General features: G+C 36.9%; 2 protein-coding genes across 6 annotated transcripts in view; both read left to right on the plus strand.

Moving 5' to 3' along the window:
- The window catches only part of LOC6033480 (palmitoyltransferase app), a 52237-nt gene extending 28087 nt beyond the window's left edge, over positions 1–24150 (plus strand). The window contains exons 2-11 of one of the 5 annotated variants that reach the window (XM_038259048.1): positions 415–935; positions 1116–1409; positions 8762–9107; positions 9172–9283; positions 9349–9503; positions 9564–9685; positions 9816–9945; positions 13899–13962; positions 14329–14578; positions 14687–15910. In XM_038259048.1, coding sequence (XP_038114976.1) covers positions 1252–1409; positions 8762–9107; positions 9172–9283; positions 9349–9503; positions 9564–9685; positions 9816–9945; positions 13899–13962; positions 14329–14578; positions 14687–15506 — 2157 coding nt within the window. In that variant the 5' untranslated portion in view covers positions 415–935; positions 1116–1251 and the 3' untranslated portion in view covers positions 15507–15910. Of the gene's footprint in view, positions 1–414; positions 936–1115; positions 1410–8761; positions 9108–9171; positions 9284–9348; positions 9504–9563; positions 9686–9815; positions 9946–13898; positions 13963–14328; positions 14579–14686; positions 15911–23913 lie in introns of those variants that run through there. The other 4 variants (XM_038259049.1, XM_038259051.1, XM_038259050.1 and 1 more) reach the window with 4 other exon arrangements.
- LOC119769191 lies at positions 24051–25462 on the plus strand. The gene is made up of 2 exons (XM_038261105.1): positions 24051–24239; positions 24296–25462. Exons 1-2 carry the CDS (start codon positions 24051–24053, stop codon positions 24908–24910), a joined length of 804 nt encoding a protein of 267 aa, XP_038117033.1. The 3' UTR covers positions 24911–25462.
- The last annotated feature ends 249 nt before the right edge of the window (positions 25463–25711 follow it).

The raw sequence follows: 25711 nt of genomic DNA on the forward strand, positions 1-25711 counted from the left end.
AATTTCGAGCGATTTTATAACCATTCCTGAGTGCGAAAAGAGGAATAAAACAGATTGCTGATTTATTTCTGTACATGCTGATATAAACTCCAATATTTTGATGAATCACATAAAATTAATGAGATTAGGAAAATCCCTTTGTTTTGCAACATTGTTTATCTAAAACCAGATAATGCTTTGTGGATTTACTGCCACGATAAACACAAGCTTGATTTGTATACGAGGGATGAAGAACCTTTACTATTTTTGAGTTAATGTTATTTACTCCGTTGTTATATAACTGATAATGTGTCTTGTATAGTTTTACGCCAAACTGTTATCTGAATTTGAAGCGAGCAATATTTGAGCAAAGAAACTGACACCGACATTACTTAACGATGACTAATTCCTGTGTTGTTTTCTCATTCATTACAGACGATCACGACCGGCGATCTCCTAAGGCCGACCTGTCTGTCCGTCCGCCACGGGCACTATCTCCAAACCTCGGGGCCACATTTTCCCATATCGCGCGCGCGCCCCAGCCCGATTCAATTGCAACATCATCAAATATTCACAATGTACACTGGTGGTGAGCGGGCACCAGCAACGGGTCCGCAATCAGCAACAGCAACAACAACAATCACGGCGACATCACCAACGTCAGGCTGGCTCCGTTTGACGCGATGAGGTAATGCACGACCAACAGCAGCAGCAGCAGCAGCAGATACTATCCAACAGTCGGTTCCGTGGCCACAGCAGCAGCAGCAGCTCCAAAGCCTCCGAGCAGCGAAGACGCGAGCGAAAATAGCAACAACAACAACAACAAAAATACAAAGTTGATACACTACCATCACCAATAGAGTCGTCTCGAACAATGAGTTCATTGGGTCGAGTTCTTCTGGCATCCCGAAACAGCAGCGAAGAACAAGACGACACTCGACGAACATTACCTAAATGTAAGAGCGCATCCCCCCTCTAATTTCTGCTTGTTTGTGTGTTTTATCAAAGAAGTTTCCTGTAAACAGAGCACCGGAGTTCGTTTGTCCTGGGCGCGCTCGAAACCAATGTTTTATTTATCAACTTTTTGTGATTCAACCACACAACAGAGCACTTAAATCTCTCACTTTTAATTGCAGAGAAATAACAGTCGATTCGAAGGACGGCAGCAACCGTAACAGCTCCAGGCAGGTGGAACACAGGCATCACACCAGTGTAGTACAAATCTAGTTAGACAAACCAAGTGGAAGAAAGAGGAGGAAGAAGCAAACGAAGATGGCACCCAGTCAGAAATCGACGAAAAAGTGGGAAATCTTTGCTGGTAGAAACAAGTTCTACTGCGACGGTTACCTTATGACTGCCCCCAATTCGGGGGTGTTTTACTTTACCGTAGTGCTCATCACCGGAACCAGCGGGCTGTTTTTCGCCTTCGAGTAAGTACTAGATTCGTCGTTTTAATTCATTTATGTCAGAGTGTTACGGAAGTGTGATTTTTGAAGATGCAGTGCAGATTGTATTGTACGTTTGGTCTCAATTCTTCGTTGAGGAGCAACTTTTTTTTTGCAAATGTCTTTCAAAGTTAATGTTAAACTTGAAATTAATCGTTAGAAATTTTGAGGTTGGTCGATATATCAATCAAAAGATCACAAGAAAAGCTTTCAAATGAAGTTAAAAGCTACTAATTACGTTCAACTATCGATTTATTATCACATTTTAAACATTGGGCGATCCGTAAACTGTTTCGAATATACGGGATGACTGTACCTCATTGGTAAAATTTAAGTCATTGAAGTCATTATTTTGTAAAAAATGCACTCCTGGATATAATCAAACTTGGTTTACATATGTAAGCAAAAAGTGTTCCTTGGCTTTGTTTAGAGATGATCCTTTAGCAAGCCCCGTAAGGTTTAAATAAAAAAATCAAAAAATATCTTACCAATTTCCTCAGAATTACCAGAATTCTCCATAAAGAACCATTCCCAAGAAATGTTTGTTATTGCTTATTTCAAAAGAATGATAAATTTTTATAAAATAAATAACGAAACTCATTCTTTTTCCTATATTTTTGGTATTTTTAAGTCCTCAAATTAAAGAATAGTAGAGAGAATTTCTATGAATTTATTGTTTCTCGAAAAATTAAACTCTTACTTCAAATGTGTTTTTGAGTAGTTTTCATTTTCTTGCCAATTCCATTGTTAGTATGTGCATGTGTGCGTGTGGATTTCGGGCAAGTCCAGGATGTTGTTTGTGGTGCGGTTCAGCATACAACGCGCTTGCTTTGGTGGTGGTGCGGTGACGCGCGATCGGATCCGGCACGTCGCGAATTGCTCGTAGCTTTGGTTCGAGGATGACTTGTGTGCGTGTGAGTAGCAGGCCCGCTTCAAAGTGAAAATTATGTCAGAGAGGCGGAAATCAAAAAGGGACACCGAGAGATCTGTTGCCACTAGGAGGCCAGAATGCTGGATGCGTTTGCCTGCTGAGATCAAACGAAGGCGAATTTGGTGAGTTCGTTTCATGTTGGTTGCTTTGCGCGTGTGTGAGTGAGATTGGGATGAACGACAGAAGCTTCTGCAGTGTATGACGTTTGTGGATCAGGTGGATCCGGAAATTTCAACAGAAGGGTTGCCATAGGGTCACTGCTGCAGACTTTTTGGAATTAAATGTGTTTGTAGCTATCAAAATTTTACCTCCGCGGATTTTTGTACGGCGGTTAACTTTCTAATTTATTCCTAATCTCCAAGCGTAGATTTTAATTTGCTTCGGGTTTGGTGATGGATCCAAATAATGCACATGGAGTAGGGGGTTGTTTTTACTGTACTGCTGAAGCTAAAATCCTTGGTGAGGACTTTCGATTAAAATTGCTTCATTTTTTTTTTTCAAAATATAAATATGCTGATTAATCCCATGACACAAAATAAATTAAATGTTAACTAATTATGCTTTTTCAATCGGTCGTTTAAATTAACTTCTAACTCTTACATTTAAATAAAACAAATAAATAAATAATCAAGATCTACTCCGCATCGCTGTAAGAGTTTAAAATCAAGATTGAAATGATGTGATAAATCATTTATAACCTCGTATTTCGCTTAAACACATCAAAATTTAAAAGAACATATAAACTTCTCTTTACTCTTACAGTTGGTAGCTTGAGTTTAACAACAGACAAGTTAAAACTGTGTTTGATCAGCATTGCTTTCACCAGAGAAAATGGTTGGTTTAGTAATACTACAGTCGATTTAATCGTGCACGGCTTCGTCGCGTTGTTTCTGCCGTGGTTTAAAATATGAAAAATATAAATCATGCATCTTTTACACTATACAGTCACAAGTATATGTTTAACAATAAAAAACTAACTCTACTTGATTCGCCCGCAATACCTTTCGGGGTATATCCTAGGGCTCTACCTCTCCTACTAACATTGAGTCCAAAACCACCCTACAAACATCTATACCACTAAGGTGACGCAGGGATCCTTGCGCACTTTAGATAGGTGTTTACTAACATTCCTTCCGTTCCCCAAAGGATAGCTTGGACCCGGCGAGGACCCCCTTATGCCCTGGGCTGTATTACACACTCATCAAAAGATGAAGACATGGTATCTCCCGTGTTGGATTATTGTTCCGGATGAGGGTCTAACACAACCAGACCAAACAGAGGGATAAGCGTTGTGGAGCCATCCGTGGATAGGGCGTCCTAAAATGCTAATGCTAATGCTAATTCCATTGTTAGTATATCCAATAACATTAAAATGAATTTTAGTGTAAACCATTGCTGAAAGGAACACCAAAACTCTATTAGGTTAGGTTGGTACAAATATTTTCAAAAGTTTTTGTAATTTTTGTCATTTTTATTAAAAGCATTTATTTTGAAATGCCATTTGATGCAAAATACAGTGAGTAAAATTTTTGTCCGTACCCTTCTGTAGGGAAACTTTTTGCCTTCCTCACCTTACTGAGGAAAGGCTATAAAATCACTCGAAAAATGAACCTCCTAATTTGACCTCGTAGACCCACCTTCACGTATACGGTATACCTATCGAATCAAATTCTGAACAATTGTCTGTGCGTGTGTATGGCTATAAGTCCGGGCACCGAAAAAAATGCCCTCGATTATCTCCGGACTGGTTGCACTGATTTGGACCGTTCTGCTCTCATTCGATCTTCTCAGGGTCCCACAAGACCCTAGTTAATATTATACTACTACTTTAAAAGTAAAAAAAAAAACGATTTTATCAAATGTGGTAAAAAGGGTGTTTTTTGTAAGAATGATCCGTCATGTTATTCATTTTTAGAAATGTATTTAAAAGACCTTTCCTATTAGCCTAAAGCCCTAAAACATCGAAGATCTGACAACTCTATCAAAAGTTATTAGCACTTAAGTGTTATTTATACACTTTTTGGAGGCCGAATCTCAGATATTTCGATGAAAATGATGTCCTGGTCCACCACGGGACGCGCCGTTAGTTAGATAATTGAAAGACCTTTCAAATGAGCCCAAAACATCAAAGATCTGATAAACCTATCGAAAGTTATGAGCACTAAAGTGTTTTTATAAACTCTTTTGGAGACGGATCTCAGATATTTCGATGGAAACGATGTCCGGATCATTCATGCGACCTATCGTTGGATTCGTAATCAAAAGACCTATCCAATGAGTCCAAAAAATTTAAGATCCGATAACCCTATTGAGTTATGAGTTTTTTTTTTATTATAGAACGTTTGTATGTCAGACATTTTTATTTTACCTAAAAAGTATATAAATGTGAGGATGTTATCAACCATTTTACGGTGGATTAAGTAACGTTTTTTTTTGTAAAATTACATAAAATTTGGATAAAATACCAACTTTTATAGTCAATCAACGTAGCAGAATGTCTTCTTCAAGATCCTGTCATTGAATTTGTAAAAAAACGTATTCTGAAAAATACAAAAAAAAAAACTGAACAAATTAAAAAATAGGTAAAAAATTGTTCGTACTCGTACACCCAGGGTGGCCACCTCGGGAAAAAACCGGGAAAACCGGGAAAAAACCGGGATTTTTATCCACCGGGAGAAACCCGGGAAAAACTCGGGAATTCGACCGACAAACCGGGAAAAATTTTTAAGTTTCGTTAAAATTTGACAAAAGCCTCTTAAAAGTATTCAATATGTTCTTTTCTCAATAAGAATATTATTCCTGTTATTCTAAATGAAAAATTCGCGAAATCTATGTTTGAATTTGTGTGATAGACTCATGCTTCTTGGCTATGGATTTTTTATCTGTTGTATCCTATATATGATACTTTTACAAGGCGAATTTGTTTTTTTTAATAAAGCAAAATGTTTGCTCTATCAGCGGTTCTCAACCTAGGGTACGTGTACCCCTGGGGGTACCAAGAGCTGTCTCAGGGGGTCCGGAAGACAAACCCCGTAATGGTGGACATTTACCCCATCTTTGCTAAAATATTAGTTTTGCATAAAATTAAAATTAGGATTTTTTGTAAGTGGAAAATATGGATCTCATGGTACGAAAACAACATTACACTAAATATCTTTCTAAATTTAAAGATCAAGACTTTTCCTTCAAATTATCACACAAAATACACTCTTTTAAAATATTTTTCTTGGCCTGTATCTCAGCAACAAAAGAATGGATCAAAAATGTTCAAAAAAGAATGTAGTAAAGAATTTTCTCAACCATTTGTTTTTTTAGAGATAAAATAGAATTGTTATTTAATTGAAAATAGCTACAACTTCAAAAAAGTATGTGTAGTATGTTTAAATCTGAAAAAAATATAAAAATTCAAAGAACAAGCCATAGTCTCAACATTTGAATGCAAAAAGTGTTAAAAAATGCATTTTACGCTAGTTCAGTTGTTTTGCAATCTTTAGTCTTCAAAAAATGTAAGATTTGACGAAAACAAAAAAAATAACGAAAAAAAACTTAAGATCGAAAATTTTCAAAAATTCAAAGGATTATTAAATCAACCCAAACATGCTTAAAAATGATTCTAGACTCAAGGGAATGCATTTTAAATTGATTTCAGCTGATTGCACTTAAATTTCCATTAAAATTTTGATGTTTTTTGAAAAAAATAATAATAATTTTTTGTCCCGATTTTTCGGGGCAGCAAAAACTTTGAATGAAATTTGTACCCGCCTTATGTGTTGTTGAAAAAATCACAGCACGGTAATTTTTGAATTGTTTTTACCATTATGTGTTTTGGGTTTTTTAGAAAGTTTTTTATTTTAATGAATTATTCTAAAGTTTTTTAATTTTAATGAATTATTCTAAAAAGAAAGTTTCAAGGTATCGATTTTTTTACATTTGTATGACACTTTTCCTGCACTGCTGCCAAAGTGTATACATTTTTGTTTGGACTAATGATGCAAAAAGACTTTTTTGGTTAAAAAGAAAGTACTCACATAATTTTACCAAACAAAAAATCACAGAAATTGATAATTCTTGGAAGAATTGTTCTTTTTGAATTCTCAAAACCTTTTTTCAAAGTAAATTAACGAGCATTTACATCAATGTTGATAACAATGTATTTTTGTAAATCTATTTTACAAAATTATTAAATTCTATTAATAATTTACCTCATTTTAAAAAATTAAAGCGATTTTTGATGAAAAAACCCAATAAGTTGAAAATTAGATGTTTGATTGATAACAGATAAAAACGGCTTCGTTTACAACTTACTTACTTTTTACTCAAGATTTGAAAGCTTTCTTGAGGAATTCAAACTTTGAACCAAATGTATGCGTTCAAAAAGTATGATGAAAATAATGAAAACATTGTAATTTGGTTTAAAAACATTCCGGAAAATTCCTTCTGGTCTCGGGAGAAAACCGGGAAAAAACCGGGAAATTGAAAATCGAAATCTGGTGGCCACCCTGACGTCGTACACCTAATAAAACTACGAAATCTGATCGATTTGAGTGAATTCTTTAAGGGGTTACATACATGTAGAAAATCTCAATATTTCATAATTCCGAATATTTATTAAATCCATTACAAATATGAATTCCAATCACTCCTGAAAGTTTCATGGAGATATGTCATGATTTAAGTGAGTAGAAGACCATTAAAGTTTAAACTTTTGCCTTGTACAAAGCGGACTGTCAAACTTTGTGAGCGTTTTTCTCGGAACACCGAGTTGATTTCCGGGTGCCACGATATCTCGAGATGGGATAAACCAAATTGGCTGAAATTTGGGGTGAAGACTCCCAAGACATGTCCCGTGTGCGTGACGAAGCCCGAATTCAATATTGAATTTTCAAAAAATACAAAAATCAAAAATTGGCGATTTTTTATATGAAAAAACAGAAAAATATTTTCATCTTTTTTTTAAATAAACTTTTTGAAAATCGGCCTTCATCATGCACACGAGACCGGTTTAACGAGTCTACACCAAAATTTTGAGCCGATTTGGTCGAAGCAATGTCGAGATATCGTGGCACCCGTTTTTTGAAACTGCTAACTTCAAATAGCTGTATGTCGGCAATGATACAACCAAATGTCTTCAAATTTGTTCTGTTAATTGATGAAAATGTATATTTTAATGTCCTTAAAACAGATTTTGAAAAAAGTTTAATTGTGTGCTCAAACCAACCTCTGACATTTTTGACGATTTACATGTATGTAACCCCTTAAGTAAATGTTGTTGCTGTGTCAAATACAAGTACCTTAACCCTCTACAACCTAACCGCGCCTTAAGACGGGCTTCGATCTAAAAAATCTTAAAAAATATATTTTTCAACCAATTTTTAATCTTTAACATAAAACCACATTGAAAAAAAATATACACGGTAAAATCTATTTGGTGTTTTTAATTTCACTTTTTGTCACTAAAACTTGATTTGAAAAAAAAACTCTATTTTTTCTGATATGTTTTAGGGGACATCAAAGGCTAACTTTTCAGAAATTTTCAGAATGGGCAAAGGGAGCCTTAGAAAACATCGATTTTCTTGTTTTAAAGCTTTGTATGGCAATATCTCAGCAACTAAGGGTCTTATCAACAAAGTTCAAAAAAGCAAAAATATAGAAAATTTTCTCAGCTGCTCAAAAATATTTTTTTCAATAGTGCGCAAACATGGGAACTAATTCAAAAAAATTAATAACTGCTCCTATTTCCAAAAAAGTTACCTAAAAATGGCTATAACTTGAAAACGGTGCACTTTATCAAAATTTCACTTATATACTTTTTGATTGCAAATTCGATTTTACATCAAAAAATTAAGTTGAAAATTTTTTGCGATCAATATTTTTTTTTTACCGTGTATAATTTTTTTCAGTGTAGTCCTTATCCATACCTAAAATTTTGCCGAAGACATAAAATAATGATCAAATAATTCCTTCAAAAGATACAGATTTTTGAATACATCATTTTTGTATGGACAGCTGCCGAATTTGTATGGGAATGGCGATGCAAAATGGCTTCTTTGGGCAACCAAGGCACCTAAAAAGTTTCAGCAGGATAAAAAAAATACAAAAATTAAAATTAATTTAAAAGACCGATTTCGTAGAGAGTTGCTCAATATCAAGCAACGGTTTTGATACCATAGAATGGTATTTTTATGTAATGTTATTTTTTGTTATTAACCTCGTGATCATGCATTTTGCGTCTCAAGAAACACTATTCGGGGTCAATTTGCATTCAAATTTGTAAGATCCTCGACTGAAATGTTTTGTAAACGTTTTAGAAGTTACTGTAACACGATCTTCCGTAACAACAACCCCTTCCATTTCCAAAGTATTTTCCCTAACGTCGGTTTCTTCCTTTCTTCTTCCCACCACGCAGCTGTCCCTTCCTGGCGGAGCGCATCACCCCGGCCATCCCGATCGTCGGCGGCATCCTGTTTGTGTTCACCATGAGCTCTCTGTTCCGCACGTCATTCAGCGATCCGGGCATCATCCCGCGGGCCTCCCAGGACGAAGCGGCCTACATCGAGAAGCAGATCGAAGTGCCAAACTCGCTCAACTCGCCGACGTACCGGCCGCCGCCCCGCACCAAGGAGGTCTTCGTCAAGGGCCAAACGGTGAAGCTCAAGTACTGCTTCACGTGCAAAATCTTCCGGCCGCCGCGGGCCTCGCACTGCAGCCTTTGTGATAACTGTGTCGATCGGTTCGATCATCACTGCCCTTGGGTACGGTTACGGCGACGCGTGACAGAATGATCATAAATCTAAATCTCTATCTTTCTTGGTTTAGGTGGGCAACTGCGTGGGAAAACGAAACTACCGTTTCTTTTACATGTTTATCGTCTCTCTCGCGTTCTTAGCAGTATTCATATTTTCCTGTACAACGACACATATAGTTTTGTGTAGGTTTTAATTCGAGTTTCAAGATCTTGATCAGATTGATACTATTTTTCGATTTCATTTTCAGTGTTTAAAGATGAGGATCAGTTCTTTGACATTGTCAAAAAGACTCCGTTCAGTGTGATAATAGCGGTAATCTGTTTCTGCTCGGTGTGGTCCGTGATCGGCCTGGCCGGCTTCCACACCTATCTTACCACCAGTGATCAAACAACGAATGAAGATGTAAGCTCAAGCACCGCCGAACAACTGCAGTGACTAATCGCTTCTTATTCCCTCTTCCAGATCAAGGGTTCTTTTACCTCGAAGGGTGGCCAGCAGGCGATCAATCCCTACTCGCAGGGCAATATTTGCCTCAACTGTTTCCACATTCTTTGTGGCCCCATCACTCCATCGCTAATTGATAGGTAATGTGCTGGGTGGTGACATACACACACTATTTTTTGCTCCTCGTTCGGGGTGCGATGAATTAGCGCGCTTATTTGCTTTTTGTTTTTTTTTGTGTGTTGTTTTTTGTTTTTGTTCGCGCATCATCAGACGAGGAGTCGTGACGGACGAGTATCGGACGCAGATGCAACCGCCGGACAAGTACAACAGCGCGCCGGTGCCGCCGCTGGTCGTGATGCAGCCCGGACACGATACGCTGAACAAACCGTACAGTTTAGAGGTAAGGATTGCTATATGTATTACCCTTCGTTAAAACTCAACGTAGCAAAGATGACAACAATAAGACAAATATTGATAATATAATTTCAACAGTGTAGGATTTATCAATAGTTTTCAATTCATTGCCACATTTTTATTAACTCAAAAAGCATACCCTTGAAAATCCTTTGAAATTGACATGAAATTTCATGAAAACGCAAAAATATGTTTTATTCGTTGACATTTATTTTTGCATTTACTGAACCCTCGACTATTTTGCTTTGTTATTGTTTATTGACTTTTGTCTGCTTTTTAAAGGCATCTGTGTGCACCCGTCTTATGAATACTGAGATCAAATCTGCCACCTTGAAAAAACTCCATCATTCCCGTCGCTTTAGGACAAATATGGGTTTTTTTTTTCGTTTTTTGTCCTCGTTTACCTTCAAAATCAATAATTATGCGTTGATTCATGCCTTGAAGTACTAAAAGTTTATAAAACTTTTTAATCCTATTGAAAATTTCAAAGAATACATATTTTTGAAAATGTAGAGAGTTCAACAATTTGCTACCCGATTTGACTCCCACCAAATTTGCTCCCGAGCATGCCACCGAGTCTCCCACCGCGCGTATCAAAGCAGGTACCAAATTTGATCTCTAGTTCATCTGTAGAATAAAAACATGTGTCGGTACCTTTCGGGTACTCATTTTCTGATACCCAACAAGCACCGGCAAGCCGGGAGCAAAGTTTAGAATGTGTGTTTCGGAGATTTTAGGATGTCTGCTCTGGTTGGTGTGAGCAAACATGAACAAAATTCAAAAATTGAATAATTAAAAAAAATTAATTAAAAATGTCAAAAAAATTTAATGCAAAAATTAAAAAAATCTGAAATCCACAAATTGAAAAAAGGTTCTTTTGTTTTCTTAGTTTTTTATGTGGAGCTTTAGTATGACCCCTAACCTACGCTAAAGTGATTTATTTTTTTTTTTAAACCAAGATGGAGGCCAATATGGCGGTGACAAAATGCATTTTATTTATTAATAGGCAATCAACAATTCAAATTTGACAAAAATGGGGTCGCAGAACTCTAATTTAATGTTCTAAACAAGAAAAAGATAAAAAACCTTTTTTTTTTTGGTTCGTGATTTGATTATCCGAAGTCCCATACAAACCTTCGGATAATCGAGTCTGGACGGTATTTAAAAAAAATCTTTAGATTTTGTTTTTTTTTTTTTAATTTGGGATTAAATATATTTTTTGCTTACTTTTTTTAATTGTGTAATTATTTCAAATTTTGTAATTATTGTTTTTTTTTAACTTTTGAAGTTTTTTTGTTTCTTTTTTGAATTTGTAATTTTTTATAATTTTTTTAAATTTTTCTAAATTATGTTACTATTTTAATTTTTTGAATGATTTTATTCCTTTCATTTAATTTTTTTAAATTTTCGTAATTTTATATTTTTTTCAATGATTTAAACTTTTTTGGTTTTTTTTTTTAATTTTTGAAGGAAAAATAATATTTTTTTTTATTTTTTCACGTTCTTGATTCAATTTTTGCTACCGCGATGGGGTTGACGTCGGGTGCAAATTTGATTTGCTCCAATGTTTGCCACCAGCGCTGGAGATGCACTAACTGGGCTATAATGGAGTACACGCAGTCGAGCAGTTTTTGACAGTTCGCTCCATAAGAAATACATTGTAGAAAAAAGCAAAAAATGCTCGAATGGAAATGCTCCATTGAAAGTGCTTTCAGTCAGCATTCATCATCGACAACGCTATTTGAAGGCGCAGCGTCATTACGAAGCGTCCGTCAGTCGCACAAAACCGAGCTCGGCATTCAAGCAGCCGCCCGACATGAAGGCACATGCTTTTTCAATCACTCTCTTTCTTGCTCTTGTGATGCTGCGTGGTGACAGCAATCATTTGAATGCAGTCATGGGGGTGGTTATCGGATTTTTGGTAAAATGTCAAACGAATGTGCTCTGCGCTAATGAGCAATTCTCTGAGATTTCGGTCATTCGATTTTTTCTGTATTTTTTAATCCGGCTGAAACTTTTTTGGTGCCTTCGGTATGCCCAAAGAAGCCATTTTGCATCATTAGTTTGTCCATATAATTTTCCATACAAATTTGGCAGCTGTCCATACAAAAATGATATGTGAAAATTCAAAAATCTGTATCTTTTGAAGGAATTTTTTGATCGATTTGGTGTCTTCGGCAAAGTTGTAGGTATGGATATGGACTACACTGATTTTTAATTTTTTTTTATTTTTTGATATGTTTTAGAGGACATAAAATGCCAACATTTCAGAAATTTCCAGAATGGGCAAAAAATTTTTGACCGAGTTATGATTTTTTGAATCAATACAGATTTTTTCAAAAAATTGAAATATTGATCGCAAAAATTTTTCAACTTCATTTTTCGATGTAAAATTGAATCATAAAGTACTTTAGTGATTTTTTTATAAAGTGCACCGTTTTCAAGTTATAACCAATTTTAGGTAACTTTTTTGAAAATAGTCGCAGTTTTTCATTTTTTTAAATTAGTGCCCATGTTTGCCCATCTTTGAAAAAAATATTTTTGAAAAGCTGAGAAAATTCTCTATATTTTGCTTTATTGAACTTTGTTGATACGACCCATATTTAATGAGATATTGCCATGCAAAGGAAAGGAAACAGGAAAATTGATGTTTTCTAAGTCTCACCCAAATAACCCACCATTTTCTAATGTCGATATCTCAGCAACTATAGGTCCGATTTACAATGTTAATATATGAAACATTCGTGAAATTTTCCGATCTTTTCGAAAAAAAATATTTTCAAAAATTTTAAATCAAGACTAACATTTCAAACGGGCCAAACATTCAATATAACGCCCATTTGAAATGTTAAAAATATTTTTTTCAAAGATGGGCAAACATGGGCACTAATTTTAAAAAATGAAAAACTGCGACTATTTTCAAAAAAGTTACCTAAAATTGGTTATAACTTGAAAACGGTGCACTTTATCAAAAATTCACTAAAGTACTTTTTGATTGCAAATTCAATTTTACATCGAAAAATGAAGTTGAAAAATTTTTGCGATCAATATTTCAATTTTTTGAAAAAATCTGTATTGATTCAAAAAATCATAACTCGGTCAAAGATTTTTTGCCCATTCTGGAAATTTCTGAAAAGTTGGCATTTTATGTCCTCTAAAACATATCAAAAAATAAAAAAAATTAAAAATAGTGTTTTTTTGCAAATCAAGTTTTAGTGACAAAAAGTTAAATTAAAAATCACCAAATTTTTTTTACCGTGTATAATTTTTTTTCAGTGTAGTCCATATCCATACCTACAACTTTGCCGAAGACACCAAATCGATCAAAAAATTCCTTCAAAAGATACAGATTTTTGAATTTTCACATATCATTTTTGTATGGACAGCTGCCAAATTTGTATGGAAAATTATATGGACAAACTAATGATGCAAAATGACTACTTTGGGCATACCGAAGGCACCAAAAAAGTTTCAGCCGGATTAAAAAATACAAAAATTAAAATTAAAGAAAAAAGACCGATTCCGTAGAGAACTGCTCTAATGTGTTTCTGGTGAGAGGGACGAAGGCGAGTTAACCTAAACATTATTTTCCCAAACTGAATAAGATAAAAAAAAAATATGGAATAAATCAATTATTGCTGAAATCATATGAATAAAATATATTTGAGCTATGTATATGTACTCAAATATCTGTACGTGTGGCAACGCTGTGTGTGAGTGACTTTGCGATGCGCTCATTCTTTCAAGTGAGGTTGAACGAAAGCAGAATGTCCGAAGGAATTAGTCAAGGGTCTACAGGAGGAGGGCCAAAAATGCATATTTTTGCGTATCTTATCAATAGAAAGCTAACAAAATTGAATTCGGATTTAGAGAAAATTTACATTAAAAGCAATGACTTGGTCTATTCAAATAACTCTGTTTTTTCTTTTTTTCCCCCAGAATGAAACACAAAGCTCGAATGCGGGCGTGTTTCGACAACGAAGCTACGATAACTTACAGAATGGTAAGTCACCATCACTCAAATCTTCACCTAGCAGTATCAGTAACCTAACCAATCTGAATGTGACTAACTCGAACCAAGCTAACACCACTAGCGATAATAATAGTAGCCAAATTAAACATCTCCAATTATCACAATCTCCATCACAGTACAATAATCTCTCATTGTCTTATGTAAATCTTTCGCAAAAAACTCAATCGCAACTGTACCATTCCGCGACATGCAATGTGAATCTGTCGAATGTCGTCACGCCTCCTGCCTTCAACAACACGCCCTCAATGTCCACTACCAATAACCAAACCTCTAACAACTATCAACATCCACGCAACTACTTGCAACCGCAACCGAAACAACACCACCTGCCGGCAGTGCCGATTCCGACCAATTTCAAGTATTTCGCTCCGCAGTCCAAGTACAATACGTACAACAATGCTAACAACGGCGTCGGCATGAGTGAAAGTCAGAACCAGCTTGTTCCGCAGGTTTCGCCGGCGATTCTCCAGGGTGGGGAGCTTCAAGCGCAACCCCAGCAAAGGTTTCTTCCCCAGCATCACCAGCAGCAGCAGCAGCAACTCCAGCAGCAGCAAATCAATATCAACATCAATCTGACCTTGCCCAGGTATCCGTATCATAAGAATCGCGCTATCGGTAGAAAGTCATCCCACGACCTGCATCTGCACGATCAGTCCAGTAAGCTGTTCTATTCGAACTATCCACCCTATTACAGTCACGCCTCCAGTACCAATAGTCTCAATAGCTGTAACGCACCGCAAACACAAACGCTGCTGCCGTTGCAGGCACCGTCGCACGGTAACGTTCTAGCACCTTCAGCGGTTGGCGCTGCGGCCGATTCTTCGTCGTCCTCCTCGAGCTCTACCACTACCATCAACTCGTCGACCACTTCCGGCACGTCGTCGCTAGAGCGCAGCAACATGATGCTTCCGTCGGGCTCGTCTTCCTACCTGAACAGCTACGACACGATCTCCGACCAGCAGCAGCTGCAGTACAGCAATTCGCTGCCGCACACGTGTCCCAGCAGTCCGCGGAACCGCTGTGCCAGCCCGAGCTGCAGCGAGCTGGATCCGATGCTTCAGAAGAGCAAAAACTATCACCACAAAAGCTACAAACTGTTCAAAAAGCATCATCACCAGCAGCAGCACGTACAGAACCCGGTGTCACCGCAGGCGTCATCCTTTAGCCAGTTTACGCCCACGTTCTGGAGCGCGCAGAGCAATCGGAGCAGCGTCGTCAGCACCGGAACGCTGGCCTCCTCGATCGGGTTTGGAAGTAACCACGGTGACGAGTACGGCAGCGCATCGTCGTCCTACCCGAACTACGGCGGAACGATCGGTGGTAGTGGCGGTAGCGGAGGAGTTGACGGAGGAGGAACAGGCGCAGGAACCAGCAGTAACAGTCCGTATGCACAGCGACGGGGCGCGGCCGCAGCTGTCGTCGTCGACAAGCAGCGCTTCTCTAACGTGTACGAGTACAAGTTCAACAACTTCGATCTCAATTCGATACACGAGGACGCCACCAACGAAACATAACACATATTGCATTTTTAGTTTTGTAATTTTTTATAAGTTTTGGTCGAAAGAGAGAGAGAGAGGAAGGGCAGCGTGATCGCTTTTGTTGGGTTATAGCGAGAGGGAGGGTGCGCTACGCTGCTTAAAAACGAGAACCACGGACGGTAGGTTGTTGGAGTTGTTACATTGTTTTTTATTTCATTTCTTAAAAAGACCTTCTGGTACAAGGAATTTCTATCAAAATGTGCTTTTTATTGTGGATATTTCCATCAAAACGTAACATTCGGTGTGTTGGCAGTTTAGTTCACGTCTGGAAGTCCTCACAGAACGACCCGGTGCCGTCGCTTATTTCGCCTTTCGTGCGTGCAGAAATGCACAAAAAACGTGACTTTGGAAGCGTTTTTTTGCGTAAAACAGTTGGGGGGAGGGGGAGGTGGGGGCGTAAAAGGCCGTATTACGCTCCATACAAAAATTTTAAAATTTGTATGGAATGTTTTTTACGAGGGGGGGGGGGGGGGTCAAAATAGTAGTTTATGCAACAAGTTGCAAAAAGAGGATTTTTTCAGCACGAGTCGTACATTTATCCAACGAGGTTCACCGAGTTGGATAAATACGAAGAGTGCTGAAAAAATCAAGTTTTGCAACGAGTTCCATACAACATTTTTTGCAATTCCAAAAAACACACACTGAGTGAAATTTTATGTCAAATTTTCATGTATTTTGTCAATAAATCGTTTAAATCAAAAAAATGTTGAAAAGTGTTACTTTTCGAAACAAGTGCTGAAAAGTTCAACTTTTCAGCACCCATTTGAGTGCTGAAAAGTAGAACTTTTCAGCATTTATTTTGAAAAGTGTTGCTATTCGATTCTGTTATTTTTGGTACAGAAAAGTAGGCTATTTCGTCGTTCAAGAATGACAGGAAAAGTAAGTAGTTTCACGACGGAATTGCAAAAAATCTTTTTTTTTGCGTTGCGTAAAAAAAGGACGCTTCCTTTGGCTCCGGTGGTTCCAATAAATCTTCCAAAACTTATTTAAATTTCACTTAATTAATAGCCGAATTTTCTATCGTGTGTTGAGGCTTAGGATTTTTTTTGTTGACGTTTTTCAAACTGTCAAAGCAGTATGAACAAGTGTAAACCAATCACAACAGCATCGCACTGTAGAGCCTCCTCTACAACTCATGCTATTGAGTGTCAAATTCACTGGCGGTACCAGGGGAGGGGCTTGGGTCCTGTGCCCCCTCCCCCTTCGACAGAAATTTGTTCTAAATTTGTCCAAGGGGTCATTCACAAACATCGTAATCAAAATATTTCCTATGAGTGTGCCCCCCCCCCCCCTCCTCCCCCTTTCCTGTTAGAGCCAGGTCAAGCTACTGGTCAAATCCGTCAAAACTCTAACAAAACATGCGATTTTTTTTTTGCAAGCAGTGACATTGTCTTTTGCAATCAGAACATAACCAAACCTTTCGGAACCCTCCGCAAACGTCAAACCAGTACAAAGCTGCTGCTGGATCGTCTTCAGGAAAAGATCCGGCAACAAATTGGTATGATTTGGCGTTTTCGGAGGATGCCGAAAAATGTCAACAAATCACTTGGTGCATTGGACAATGACACCGGAAGGAGCAAGTACAATCTAATGCGTCGCTTGCGTGCGACAGAATGGATTGAAATTTAGCTGCAACCGCAGAAATTTGCAGAATGATTCCTATGCTCGACGTGTGCTGCTGGTCGATGTGTTCTGCTTAGTTTTCATTACATCTTCGATAATTCTCCGCTGCCGACGCAACTCACTCAAAGACAACCTATCGTCCGAGGTGGTACAAAAAATTACAAAACCTCTAAAAATGCATTTTGAGTTTGAGCAAGTGCTTTTTACGCTACTTTTTTTTTGTTGTTTCCGCTGTAGCTTTAGTACCATTTTGTTTCCTAAGTTTTGTGTGCTTTACCAGTATGTGGCGTATACAATTATTCCAAAACAAATATTCCGAAACTACTCGGAACCATCACCACACTGCAGGACAGCTGGATGATAGAGTATACATAGTTGATGCATTCCGGTTTCACAGTTTTTTGTTTTTTGGTTTGGAAATAGAGGGATCAGAGGTCAACTTCCGGCAAGATAGAAACAGATAAATTTAAAATAAACGAAGCTTTGACAGAGCTTCCACACTGGTTACACAGGACACAAAGATTCCATTTCTTCCCCTCGTTTAGACTAATAGAGCAAGTAAATAAAACTTTGCAGCTACGATTTATACTGTTGAACAGATACAAATGGTAATGTCTTATGAAAGAAAAAAGAGAAATGATATAAAGCGAACAGAAAGTAACTAACAAGGAATGTGATGTGATGGTAGGAAATGTGAAGAAAGGAGCGTAATTTTCTATACTGGAATTGAATCATAGATTTTGTATTTGGGCAGAGATTGATGGAAAATCAACTATTCACGTTTTAACACTGTTCTCCCTTCCATCCGTAAAACTTTTAAATACAAATAGACCGCTTTTAACAACTAGTGCTTTTTAGATTTTCAAGCTAATTTATTTTGTAGTACCAACAAATCTTGAAACATTGAAACTCGGCAATAATGATATTTTAGAATGAAAATTAGCAAATTTTAGCAACGGAAATCCATTACCAAAGACAACTGGATTATTTCTCGTACCAAATAATACAATGAGAGATGTTGGTTGTGCTGATTCAGGCGTTGTTCGGTTTTTTGAAAAAAGGTTCGATTTTGCAAACAAATCTACGTAGTTTACGAAACTCTTGCGATATTATGCAGTAGACAGAAACGGTTTAATTGACAAACACAACGCAACGATAAGTTTTTGCTCTCTAGAAAGGTGCAATGGAAATAAAAACAGAATCTTGATTTAACAAAAAAAAAAAATTACGTTTAAAACGACGATTGTTACAACTTTATGATATTACATTATATTATAGATGGTAGAATTTGCGGAAAAAAAACAAATTTATTTACATTTACTCGTTTGCGAATAAAGGATACAATTCAGCAAAATAATTCTCCATTTGTTAGTTGAGGGAACAAGAGACAAAAGCATGTATATTTCACCAAGTGAAAGGATCCGAAGAACGGAAGTTAAATCTACGATTTTTATAAACGTTCTCTCTTGTGACGAGGCAAGTGATGTAAAACAATACTCACAGGATATAGAATGCAGTTGATTCGCCGCATGTGATGCGGGCGAGTGGGCAAAATACAATACAATAAAAGAGCATCGTTTGAACGACCAAAACCAAAACTTTACCCCAATCTTTCTCTATTATTGTTGAAGTACCAATCCAAACCAAAACCACAACCAGTCCCACAATTAACAAAAAAAAAAGAGAGAAAACAGTGTTGCCAAACGCACAGAACGTGACTCAAGTCAGCGGTGAGTGTTTCGCTGTTTTGCTTTAACTTGTTTTCACTCTTTACTTTACTTCCTATACTCTTCAACACTATACTTCAACAATAACGTCCCAGCAGCATAGAAAATGTATACAGCAGCAAACGCGTATTGGCAGTTTTGGCTCGCGAATATATTTGAATTGCCTATGATTTATGTTTTCTCTCATCACATGTTTTCGTTCACTTCATGCCAATTTCGTAACATTAAATTTGGGACTCATTCTCATGCTTCGTTCGCTCATCAAGCATTGCGCTGTTTAGAAATTATAGTGCTTTTTGAATGTGCAGAATAGCAAACAAACATATGTGTTTTCATCCTCTTGCATTTGTATTAGAATGTTACTTGAGATTGAGTTAATTACTAGCGATAACAAGATGCTCAGAACGTTTCAGAAGGTATGGTGTAGCTATTATCGACATGAAAAAAAAAAACTTTCGTTTCTGTAGAAAAATAGACAATTCATTAAAGAGCATTGTCCGCATCCGCATGTCATTCTATATCTCCTTACTTCAGGCATGAATAAAACAAAAATAAAAGTTTTATGTATTTCTAAATAAAAAGTCACATTATGTTTGCCACGAACTTAATCCAAAAAATTAGATTAAAATAATCAAAATTTCGGAATGCTAAAATTAATAAAAAATTAAAACAACAATTTCAAATACAAAAATATTTAAAACCTGAAGAATTCAAAGTTGTAAATTTTAAGTAAAAATAAACTTAGGAATTCTGAAATTTTCCATTTATTTTAAAATCCTGAATTAAAATTTTGAAAACATCTTGATTTATTTTTTAAATTCTTAAATTCTTATAAAAATTACAAATTTTATTACTTAATTTTTATTTTTCCTAAAAACTTTAAAATTATGAAATTTTGAATTATTAACTTTAGAAATCATAAATTCTTAATTTCTACATTAAATTTTCAAAACAACCTATCCGTCATGGGTTTCTTATGCAGATAGGACCTTTTGAAAATTTAATCTAAAATTATTAAATTCGCATTCTTGAATTCTTGATTTTTTCTTCTTATCCTGAAATTGTTGAATTCTAAAAGTAAACTCATAAAAGCTGATAACTTTGTAGCATTTTTTGAGTCATATAGAAATTCGGAAAAAAAACATGAGGGAAATATACCCATTTTTATTACTCTTAGCCGTTCGATCCATTCTCATCACTTTTGCCGTTTTCCGCTATTAAGAGCGAGTTTTTCACCGATGTGAAACAGGTCGTATCGAGGTGCTCCGATTTGGATGAAACTTTCAGGGTTTGTTTGTCTATACATGAGATGAACCCATGCCAAATATGAGCCCTCTACGACAAAGGGAAGTGAGGTAAAACGGCCTTTGAAGTTTGAGGTCCAAAAAACATGAAAAATCTTAAAATTGCTCGCATTTCCGTAAAACTTCATCAATTCCAACTCTCTTAGATGCATTCGAATGGTCTTTTGAAGCCCTTTAAAACGTGCTATAGACATCCAGGATTGGTTTGACTTTTTCTCGAAGCTTTTGCAAATTACTGTTAAAAATGAATTTTTTTAAAACCTTAATAACTTTTCCCAACAGCCTCCAACACCCATACTCCCATAGGTCAAAAGTTAGGGAATTTCATGGACTATAAGCCTACGGTATTAACTTTTTGGCCAATTGCAGTTTTTCTCATAGTTTTACGATCTTTCTAGAACAAAAATTTTGAATTTGATTGTAAAAAATGCCATTTAGAATTAATTAAAATATTATTTAGCATTTTGTCGGATTAAGGGTAAAACAAGTTTTCGCCTACTTGATACAGCATTTGACGTCTTGATCACAGGGTAAATAAGATCTATTTCTTTTTTCAAAAATGTTTTATTTAATTATTTTTTAAAGCAATATTACAACTCCAATACTTCTAACTTACGTGAAATTGTCCGAGGATTCCGAATATAACAAAATTGAGACCAAAAAGTGCCGTCTTCTCGGCATACAGGGCAAAAACTAACGTTGTAAAATGTTTGTTCTAGAAAAACCGTAAAACTATGAGAAAAACTGCAATTGGCCAAAAAGTTAATACCGTAGGCTTATAGTCCATGAAATTCCCTAACTTTTGACCTATGGGAGTATGGGTGTTGGAGGCTGTTGGGAAAAGTTATTAAGGTTTTAAAAAAATCCATTTTTAACAGTAATTTGCAAAAGCTATGAGAAAAGTCAAACCAATCCTGGATGTCTAAAGCACATTTTGAAGGGCTTCAAAAGACCATTCGAATGCATCTAAGAGAGTTGGAATTGATGAAGGTTTACGGAAATGCGAGCAATTTGAAGATTTTTCATATTTTTTGGACCTCAAACTTCAATGCCCGTTTTACCCCACTTCCCTTTGTCGTAGAGGGCTCATATTTGGCATGGGTTCATCTCATGTATAGACAAACAAACCCTGAAAGTTTCATCCAAATCGGAGCACCTCGATACGACCTCTAGAACAAACCGAGCAGAATCTACAAATACTGCCTCTTAAATCAATATTTTCAGATGTATCAACAATGAAGAGTTGCTTGCTCACTTTTATTTGAGCTATTTATTACTTTGGAACAGTCAAAAATACTTTATGAAAGCTGTAATTCATGATCAAGGTGCTGATAGACCGATAATAGAAAAAAGGCTGAAAAAGGGTATAATTCCCCTTATTTCGCTTAAATATTCGACCTCATGAGTCAATTCCGCAGTTCCACACTCCTTCCTTGACCGTTTCATGATCGTTTTTTTCTTTGTCAAGTTTTACGTTCCTTCCGAGCTCCATACTAGCCTTTAAGTGATTTTTTCCGACTCTTCCGTAACAACACTGTGCACTGGTTTTTAATTATTTTGTTATGAATTTTATTTGGGACATTCAAAATATTTCAGTTTTTCGTATTTTTTTTTAATTTTTGGAATTAAAATATCTATGTTTAATTTTCTTTAATTTATTTTTTATTTTTTGAAATGTTGAATGATTTTTTTAGATTTTTTTTAATTTCTTAATTTTGTTTTTTTTTTTAATTTAAATCTCGGGTGAGTTTTCAAAAAGCCGTAAGAGCCAACGTGACCTCTGACACTAATTTTTCGTTTATCTCCAAAATGAAACAAAATTTCATTTATTTTCAGTTTGAGGCACTTGAAAGACGTGTAGATGAACAACCTCGAGCATTTTTGACATTGGTTTTAAGTAACTAGATTGAATTCCGATGCAAAAAGGACTTTGTTTACCAATGGCTCTTATGGCTTTTTGAAAACTAATCCGAGAAATGTTTTATATTTTAAATTTTTGATCATTATATTTTGATTTATGTTCATAAATTTCATAATTCATGTCTATTATAAATCGTTTTGAATTTTGTTGTATATAGGGGAAATATACCCTTTCTAATCAAACACCTATCTTCGTCATATGGAGAGTATGATGCTCGATTAAAGCTCCAAAAATACTTTTCATGCTATAAACTTACCAGCAACAGCACCGCCTCGAGTAAGCACGCAAATTTATGCCACTTACTGGCCAAAAAGATCAAATTTAATGCACTTTTGATCATAATTTCTATTTTGCGAGACCATTTCTCATCATTTTGGTGGCACACACATCCACACGCAAGATCAGAGGTTAACTGCTTAACAAAAGTCGCCATCAATATCTTTTCACTTGCGCTAACGATTTCAAAGCGCTTAAGATATAAAATTGCTTCCAACTACCGGCAACATGTTCTTTTGACCATTACTTAGTCAGTCACTTGAAAATTAATCCCGAAAATGTAAATAATTAGCAAGCACCAACAAAAAAACAAACGCGCTAAGTCTTTTGACGTTTCAATTTTGAATATCCATTCCAATCGAAGGCTGAAGAAAACCGAGCGAGGAGCGAAGGCAAATAAAGAACAAAGGGTGGCCACCAACACCACCAACATGCTGGTGCAGCGCCTGTTACAGTGAGCAAGTGCTGCCAGGAAACTTTCGCTATGAATACTACTTTTCGTGAGTGTTCGCTTAAAATTTCATCAATTTTGGTAGCACTAAGCAGACCCAAAAGAGAGCTGGAAGAAAAAAAGAACTAAGCTGAAATAGAAAAACGGGCGTGGCCCAATGCACTCGACTGATTAGAATGCATTTTTGAAATATTTTTTAAATGCTTGTAAAAGGAATAGCATAACTTTTAATAAAAGTGAAAATAAACAGAAATGTTCACAAAAAGTTGCTCTACTCGTTGGTGTACTTGGTTTTAGTAAAATTCAAAGGAGACTCTAGATTATCCAGCATCATGCAAACACGACCGCTTATTAGGCTTAAAATGGGCATATTTCCCTAATTGCTGTCAAAAAATGTATGATTGTTGGAATTTTCAAAAAGTGCTACAAAAGAAAATAAAAAAGTTGACACTTCATAACAAATCATGGGCATGTATAAGGTTTGATGTACCCGGGATCATCTTATTGTTGATTCTTTTTTTAAAGTTCAAAACCATTGCATAAAAGTTTGTATAGAGAACTGGCGTGGTTACATATCTCGACACAGATCTAAATCAACGTTTCAAAACAAGTAGAGACGTGTATTTCTCTATTTTTACAGATTTTTTTCGGTTAATTTTTTAGAACGGCCATTGTGCGTTTTTTTCTTCCCTAACTGTTGAACGCATGTTATTTCTTAATTTTGAAAATAAAAAAAGACAATTATCCTGGTTTATGTTCATGTTAAGTTTCATCCATTCATACCGTAGCAAACTTGGTTTAAGCTTCTCTCGTTAGCAACAATCTAATCAGTAACGTTGTGCGCATCTTGGAAGCTACCACAAGTTGTAAATATTGATGGAGTATTGGATAATTTTCTAAAATCTACCCATTAACTAAACAATCTAAAAAACCTCGCTGATACTAAACCAAATTTCGCCGTAGTTTGCCTAGTCCATTAACACCTTTTGTAACTGCTATGAATGCTTTGTAGTCTTTAGTTTTTTTAAATTTGTTTTGAAATTTCCAATGATTACAAGTTGAATCTTTTTATCTGTTGCAGAGAAATCCAACAGCATAGCGCACCTAGTCGAGAACGAGGCTCCGCTGGCGACCACTTCTTCCGGCAACAACATATCGGCAATTGAGGACACGACCGTGACCACCCTGGTGCTGGACGAGGACAACACGATCGTCGACATGGAGCCGCCACCGCTGGGCGCGACTTCGCTATCCAAGATGGCGAACCTGAGCGGAAGCTACAGCAATCTGTACCGGGAATCCGCCAGTGGGAAGCTGTCTCTGGCCACGACGCCGGCCGACGGCGACAAGTCGATGCAAAACGTCGACGAGATTATGATGGTGTCCAGCATAAGTGGGCACGAGAACGTCTACAGTAATATTCCCAACGATCCGAGCTTGCACGTGTACTCCAACATTGGCAGTGGCAGTTCCGCCGGCAAGGGAACGTCAGCTGGCCAAACCCGGCACAGTGCTTCCAGTGGAAGCAATTTCACCACCAGCAGCAGCAACAGCAGCTGCCTAGCAGTAATAGCGTAGGTAAGAGTAATTTTAGTGCGGTGGCCGCGGTTGACGAGCTCAATGCTTCCTTCATCACGAGCGACCTCGACCTGGATCTGGACGATCCCGTGATGTCGAGTTCGTTCGCCAGCAACAGCGCAAAGTCCACGGCGCAATCGGTGGCGGCGGCGGCCTCCAACAACCTGCTGGACTCCGTTGTCGTGCCCCCTACGATCGCCCATTTGCCACCCCTCAAGAGCTCCCAGCCAATCACGGCCATCGAGATGAAGAACGTGATCAAAACGTTGGACCCTAACGTGATCATTCAGTCTTCACCGACTACGACGACGACGACGACAAACGGCACCAGTAGTAATAGCAACAACGGTACCACAAACAACTCCTTCCTGACCGGTTCCAGCCGGTTGCGACTGCTGCAGGAATCGACCATGATCGACACCGCGCTCGACCTGGACAGCCTGGACGGGTCGATCGGCAACAACTCACAGTCCTGTTTGGTAAAAACAGCCATAGTGTGAGAAGAGAAATTATCATCATCACTAGCTAGCTAGCGTGTGTTCGTGCGTGCGTGCGTGTTTGTGTCAAAACGGTGTCTATTAGCATTATTACAAGTGAAACAACATTACCTTAGCCCCCGCCCCGAGTAATTGCTTACCCCCCAATAAGAGAAAAGAGAATAAGCAAAACGTCTCCTAACCAGAAACAAAAAGAAGAAAACTTAGCAAACACGTGATAGCACAATGGCACTCTAACTAAATGATAGAGCAGAGGCGACTATTTTATATTAATGTAGAAAAAAAAATTGTTTTTTAAAGCAACCGGAACAGCGAAAAATGGACAAAGTGAGTGAGACTCAGAATAGTGTTTTTTGTTGATTGTGTTCTATATTGGTTCAAGCATTTTTCATTTTTTTTTTCTCGTTCATTACACAAGTGAGTTGTACAGAATGAAAAAGAGCGATTGTTAACGAGAGAGCATGTTGTTTAAATCTATAAAGAAGAAGAAAAAGATGTGTAAGACATTTGAGACGCGCTGCTGAAATGGGCATAAAAAAGTTTAGTTTTCATCATTAATGCTTTCGAAGTTTTCTTGCCTGTGTCGTTGATGACGTCCCTGTGAAATTTTAATAAGTTGCGGGTGCTTTGGGCTGGTAAACATGTTTTACTAATAACGTATGAAGAAACATTTATGCTAGCACGCGCGACGTTCTTTCTTTAACAAGTATGCTGCTGGCAGAATCCAAATGATAAGGTAAGTGAGCAATTCTCTACCAAAACCGGAAATGGATTTTATTTGTATTTTGACGAAGAACTTCGTCT

Source organism: Culex quinquefasciatus, chromosome 3 (assembly GCF_015732765.1).
Source record: "Culex quinquefasciatus strain JHB chromosome 3, VPISU_Cqui_1.0_pri_paternal, whole genome shotgun sequence".
Classification (NCBI taxonomy): domain Eukaryota; kingdom Metazoa; phylum Arthropoda; class Insecta; order Diptera; family Culicidae; genus Culex; species Culex quinquefasciatus.

Bases quoted from the DNA above. Each gene is read 5' to 3' on its own strand.
- LOC119769191 (XM_038261105.1), top strand. From the start codon at position 24,051: ATGGAGCCGCCACCGCTGGGCGCGACTTCGCTATCCAAGATGGCGAAC. The intron at 24,240-24,295 runs GTCTACAGTAAT...CAACATTGGCAG, and splicing joins GCATAAGTGGGCACGAGAAC to TGGCAGTTCCGCCGGCAAGG.